Source organism: Physella acuta, unplaced genomic scaffold (genome assembly GCF_028476545.2).
Source record: "Physella acuta isolate Inbredline_101_S28 unplaced genomic scaffold, ASM2847654v3 ptg000379l, whole genome shotgun sequence".
In the NCBI taxonomy this organism is placed as follows: Eukaryota; Metazoa; Mollusca; class Gastropoda; family Physidae; genus Physella; species Physella acuta.
Genome location: NW_026731898.1, coordinates 2,841 through 9,592, shown reverse-complemented (window position 1 = coordinate 9,592; position 6,752 = coordinate 2,841). Strand labels below are relative to the sequence as shown.

The following is a 6,752-nucleotide window of genomic DNA, read 5'->3' as shown; positions in this document are numbered from 1 at the left end:
ATTTCGTTCGTACTTCGGCAGTGCATCCCCCTTCCACCTGCCCCCTTCCCTCCCTGAAAAAAATGCCTGAATTTTTGCTAACACCTGACGTGGAGCGTATGACGTGGAGCGTGTCAACACCTGACCGTGATGACGTTTACATTTTTATACACATGTGTCGCATGGTAGACTAAGTAGGTGAGGTGACGTGTTGGCTGTCTACTTCTAGTAGGAAGGACTATGGTCGATGTACTACAGGTAACAGAAAGTGGAAGGTTTGAATGTTAGTGCGGGGGAGGGGAGGAGTGGCAGTTCTTGTGGGCCGTGGGATTTATCGAAAGGCGAATTAGCATTGAGAAAATCAAATAACCTCAACAAAATTTAAAGTGAAGTCTTGGATCAAGTAGTTAATGAACTGGTTTTACGCCCATGTACTTTTGGCTATCGCCAATTTTAATCAGATTATGAAAGACGTTGCATAACCCCCCCCCCCCCCCCCACATTCCCTGTCATATTACATCACAGCTCAACATAACCTCCCAACCATATATATATATATATATATATATATATATATATATATATATATATATATATATATATATATATATATATATATACATATATACATATATACATAAGGGTTTATAATGATTGGCTGAGTGTATATGAGAGATTCCAATAGTGAGTTGACGGGGTAAGGTAGGTTGTGATTGTAAAGGGCGGGTGACCGGGATTGTAGTGGAGTTATAGACAGTGATTGAAGTGGAGATATAGGCAGTGATTGAAGTGGAGATATAGACAGTGATTGCATTGGAGATATAAGCAGTGATTGCATTGGAGATATAAGCAGTGATTGTAGTGGAGATATAGGCAGTGATTGAAGTGGAGATATAGGCAGTGATTGCATTGGAGATATAAGCAGTGATTGCATTGGAGATATAAGCAGTGATTGTAGTGGAGATATAGGCAGTGATTGAAGTGGAGATATAGGCAGTGATTGCATTGGAGATATAAGCAGTGATTGCATTGGAGATAAGCAGTGATTGTAGTGGAGATATAGGCAGTGATTGAAGTGGAGATATAGGCAGTGATTGCATTGGAGATATAAGCAGTGATTGCATTGGAGATATAAGCAATGATTGTAGTGGAGATATAGGCAGCGATTGAAGTGTAGATATAGGCAGTGATCTAGCCCTAGGTAGAACGATACATTATATTCTTCCATAAGCCAGATCATATACTCTGAGCTGGTATACTATGTTTCTATGTACCCGAGGTGGAAAAGTAGAGCAAACAACGGTAATATTTCGGTGAATTTTTACGTGTAGGTAACGCATTGATTAAACTCTCCTCATATTTGTAGTCAAACTTTATTCTTTCCGGCAGCAACGCGCGGGGACCGGCACGCTAGCTTATATAAACGCATAGTATGCGGTTAAGAGATCTCTTGACAACGAAAATAAAAATATGACGTCAATAAAATGCTTATGTGCTTTATGCTTGATTTTTATTTTCCTTTTCACTTTTTTTTGCCTGTGTGGGAGGGGAGGGGAGGATGTGTAAGGGGGGTGAGGGGGGGGGGGGTGCACACTGACTGCTTAGTTGGCTAATAATACCTTCGCCATTGAAATGTTGAGATCTTATTGTCAAAAGACAGATGAACCCGTAGTCAAGCGAGGTAACTACTGTTCGTTTTAAAAATACTTGATTACAACCCATGAAGTTTTAATTGATATAACTAAGGAATTGTGAACACATTGGATGGAGTATGGGAAGGTATATGTTTATTAGGTTGCTTTATAATTTAGTTAGGGGTAGATGGTGGTTAATTTTTTTTATTCATCACCATCTTTTCCTAATCGTGCCCAACACACACGAGGCTGAAGAAGTACAGTCTTTCTGTAAGGCAGCAGCTGTATGATTTTGGAATGTCATTTTGAAAGAAAAAAAAATTAAATATTAAAGTCATGTGTATTTTTGTGTTACTTACCGATGCAAAAAATCTTAGAAGCTTAAGAAAATATTAGGGAGGTGGTGTTTGAAAGAAAATAGGAGGTCGGCGTGGTCGGGTCGGTTAAGCTCATGGTTCGAACCTCCGTGCAGATGGGGACAGCCACTCATCTAGGAGAGACAACTCCAAAATCATACAGCTGCTGCCTTGCAGTTTGTTTTTGGTTGGACAAAGGCTATGGAAGCAAATCCTAATAGAAAGCATGCTGAAATTGGAGTCAAAGGCCTGTATGGTGCTTAGCAAGTTCATACGTATTCTTAATTGTGTTAGAAGTAAATCCCTTTCACCACTAATACTAAGATCGAAGAAGAAGAAGAAGAAACAAAGTAGAGGAAGCAGTGATTGGAGTTAAGGGAAAACTTTAGCGACTGAAGAAAGGAGGAGGGGTAGTAATAGGGTTGGTAAATAGGTCGCCATCCAGTTCTACGGCTCAATAAAACCTGCATGAGCCAAAGAACTGATTGTTGACCTACATACCAGCCCTATCGGATTTGATTTGTGGCATTCTCACATTGTAGGCCTACCCAGTATGAAGTTGCCATTTTTTTAGAATTTATCTTGTAGGATGCCAATCCGTCCGGATGCAGTTAGTCGTGAGCTAATGTGCCATCAGCCTTTTTATTGGAAGACTTTTTGTAATGATCCATTGTGTCAGGAGAGTTTTTGTTACGAGCAATTACATCGATAACCCGTCCGGGATAGATTTATAAATAGCCAATTTATCGAGAACATTATTGTCTACACCCAATATGTCTGAAGCCCTTTTTTTGTGATACACCCACATTTTTATATTACAAAAAAAAACAACACAAAATGTGTAAAGAACAATTATTTTTTTTCTTTATTTGAAAAGAACATCGCGTTAAAAAAATAGTTTTGTAAAGGTAAAATATTTTTTAAAATATAAAATAAATAAAACGTGATAACTTTTCACAAGTGTCGGTGTTTGACCAAGTTAACACAGACAAAGACATTACAAAGTTAACTGGGCTGGGTACAAATTTTAACCACGTGAACATACATTCACATAAAAACTCTCACAAACTCACGTAGCAAAAAGAGCAAGTAAATATTTGTAATAAAATGTAAAAAGAAAACAACACCTATTATAAAAATCCGATTATTGTGTAAAAATCCATTTGTGTAAGTATCATTTACTGGTTTCTTAATAATAATAATATTCAGAGTAGAATATAATATAATTACTTCTTTAAATTGAAACATTTTTCTATATTTGTATGAAATCATTTTTGTCATCTTAGCAGTATGTGTATATATATTTTTACGAAACTCTCTGATTGTATACTAAGACTTGTTTCTAGCTTATGTTTCCTATTTTTTCATTGTTATACAATTTCAATATAGAAGATTGGTTTTATTTTATTTCTTTGAGTAAAAGTAAAATTCAGATTTTTTATATAATCGCTTTCTAAGCTTCTGTCAGAATATATGCCTTCGTATCTACGTATTGTGAGAGTAAGTTTTAACAGTCTGTTTATAATGTTTAAAGTAAAAACAAAACTTTATATCCGGTTTACTTAAACAAAAGACTATACTAATAAATTTCAAGTGATAAATAATCTACTTGTTCACATTTAGGTGTCTTTCCACACAGCGAATTTCAAAAGGTTCAAGGGAGACAACGATGGCAAATGTTTCTTTAATTAGTGGAATGGAGTTATCTTTAGCTGGAAGGATTTCAAAATGCTGGAACAAGGAAGATAAGTACAGAAAAAGTTCCATCTTGGCTAAAGATTCGCCTAAACAGATTCGTCGGCCAATGGAAAAAGGAATGAATTCCTCTCTGTTTTTGATGTTGCCTTGTTCGTCAAGAAAGCGCTCTGGACGGAAGTTACGTGGGTCGCCCCAGATTTTTTCATCCATCAGGACGGCGTCCAGGTTGGGAATGATTTGCGTCCCCTTGGGGATGGTGTACCCGGCTACTGTTGCGTCCTGATTGCAGACGTGGATGAGACTAAATGGCACCAGACTAGCCATCCGTTGTGTTTCCATGATAAACGCTGTCAGATATTTAAGCCTGGGTCTATCTTTGATAGTCGGAGCGCGGTTCACTCCGACTTGTTCTAAAATCTCCTGGTAGATTTTTTTCTGAACTTCCGGATTATGAAGCACAAACAACAAGCTCCGCAAGATGGTGGTGCTTGTTGTTTCAGTTCCTGCGCCAAACAGATTGTCAATAACTCGAACTAAATTAGACTCGTCCAGTAAAGTGGATTCGCCACGATTTTCGTTTTCTTTCATTTCGTTAATGTAAGCGGCGATGAAATTTTTCGTGTTGGTGGAGTCGTGTTTAATTTCATCGATCATTTTCTTCGCAAAATTCTGGGTTGCAGTTAAGCGAGCAATCAGCTGTTTAGACTTCAAAGGGTCAAAGGGCAAAAGTCGAAGTGCGGGCAGGAAATTGAGCAGAGAGGTTCCGGAAATAGATGCAATAGCTAAGTTTAAAGCTTTAATCAGTTCGATGAACTTTGGATCATCGAACTCAAATCTCTTGCCAAAAATAATTGAGCAAATGACATTCGAGACGCTGATGTTGGTGAGAGTCCTGATGTCTGTAGGTTTTCCTCCTCTTTTAGAAAGTGCTTCAATATATTTAGAAACCTCAACAGATATTTTATCAGCCAAAGTATTTTTTCCCATACCAAAGTTTCTTAAGATTACCAGAGATGTCGTTCTTTGCTCTTTCCAATTGGCGCCGGAAGAAGCTACAATGCCCTTGGAGTGTAAGGGTAAATTGGCCGCGACAAATCCCGTTCTTGGTCGGTCAGAGAAATGGTCACCTTGCTTGACCAGCGCCTCTTTCAGCACGTCGTACGTGTTGAGCACCACGACCTGGTTCATCCCAAGCCTCAGGCTGAACGCCGGACCGAACAGTTTGACCCACCGTTCGAACTGTTTTCTGGGATCCTTCTCCAGCAGATACATGTGTCCGATGAAAGGTAAAGCTATCCCAGGTGACGGTGGGAGGTTTTTTGATTGGCCGGCCGTCCAGTACCAGGACAGGACCAAGACGAGCAGGACGGCAAGCCATGTGGTGGTTCCAACATCCGATAGTAGCTCAAACACCATGGTGGTCTGTGGATGGAAATATTAAGTCAATTCTTTCCCTTTTCCATTTAGGTAAAATTTCTATTTAAATATATTGCGTATATGTGTATTTGCTAAACCTTTTGGTTGGAGATATGATTATTTCCATTGCTTTTTTTTTTTGTAAACCAGTCATGATCATATACTTTGTAGTTCATGTTTATTTCGTCAAAACTATTCAATAAAAATATGTGCCGTAAATTATGGTGAGTCGCTGTCAGTTTTAAGCCACCTGTCTAGCGATTTTCTGACGCTACAGGCTACAGCCTCTCATATCTGAACTGCCTGCGACTAGTGTTATGTCCAGCAGATGACTGCGTTACTTTATAGATTACATCATTGAAAATTAAAGAGCATTCTTAGAGTTTTTCAAGGAAGCAAATCAAAAATTGAAATATATATTTATTTATGAAAAAAGAATTACACCTGAAAATTTCTTTGTTTAAAGATACATGATTTCTGAAATTAGTTTAGAACTATTTTTTCTCAGATTCTACACACCTCTAGAAAGTGTGCCGTGGTTCGAAGTGACAACACTTTTGTACTTGAAAATATATTTTTAGCTCCCTTTGAAAAAAATCGAATTATACGGTCTCTTCGGCAATGTGTGTTTTCAATTAAATGGGGACCAATTTTATGGGTTACAAGCAGAGATTCTTCCAGGCTTCTCTTCGGGGGGTGGAGGGGCTCTGCCCCCCTCCGAAGAAAGTCTACCGCCCCTCCCCGAACGAGATTGAATTTATATAGTAAAAATATACTTTTACTAGTGACCGCCCCCCCCCCCCCCCGGAAAATGTTGACCGACCACCAGAAAATATCAAGTGCCCCCCACAGAGAAAATAGTCTGGTTGCACGCCTTCACAAAAGACTGTAACGCATACAAGATACACACACTCTTACACACACACATATATATATATATATATATATATATATATATATATATATATAGGCCTATATATACATATATATATATGGATATATATATATATATATATATATATATATATATATATATATATATATATATATATATATATATATATATATGCATGTGTCGTCAAAGAGTTCGCTAATAAAATCTAAAACAGGTTGTTGATTCAAACAAAATGGAATATATTACGTAAAACATCATTTTAGTGTGTTAATTGGATAAGTACTTTTTCAAGATGGATGAATTACGAAATAATAAATTCCCTTGGGATTCTGAGGATATTTACTCAACACTGCCTAAGACATGAAATTACTCACCAAGTACTGGTCAAATTCCAACGGTCTGATTGTATTAGTGAACTTATTCAGTACTGTTTGTTCTCCTCTTTGTTTGCAAAAGTCCACTCTTTAAACGCTTGTATAATCTCTCCACCGCTCTTTATATACAGCTATGTAGGTCATGCTACAGTTTTTGACCAGGCAGAGCCAACAATTGGTAAAGATAACACAGCTGGGAGTGATGGTAGAAAATTGAGCGTGGAATGAATGGATCAGGTATTGATTTAACTCTTACTGTCCGGATGTCACATAGAGTGTGATGTAAATTCGGCTTCATTTACCTAGGACGTGGAGAGACGCGGCAAGCGCAACGTAAGGGGTCATCCGTTTATGACGTCCACACGCGGGGGGGGGGGGGCGGAGGTCCGAAAAAAAACTG

At 38.1% G+C, this 6,752-nt stretch overlaps 1 protein-coding gene across 1 annotated transcript; it reads right to left on the bottom strand.

Moving 5' to 3' along the window:
- Window positions 1–2,894: 2,894 nt before the first annotated feature.
- On the bottom strand, window positions 2,895–5,075 carry LOC131941976 (cytochrome P450 2U1-like). Its single transcript, XM_059301614.1, has one exon. It carries the CDS (start codon window positions 4,937–4,939, stop codon window positions 3,575–3,577), a length of 1,365 nt encoding a protein of 454 aa, XP_059157597.1. The 5' UTR covers window positions 4,940–5,075; the 3' UTR covers window positions 2,895–3,574.
- Window positions 5,076–6,752: the final 1,677 nt, after the last annotated feature.

Bases quoted from the DNA above. Each gene is read 5' to 3' on its own strand.
- LOC131941976 (XM_059301614.1), bottom strand. From the start codon at position 4,939: ATGTATCTGCTGGAGAAGGATCCCAGAAAACAGTTCGAACGGTGGGTC.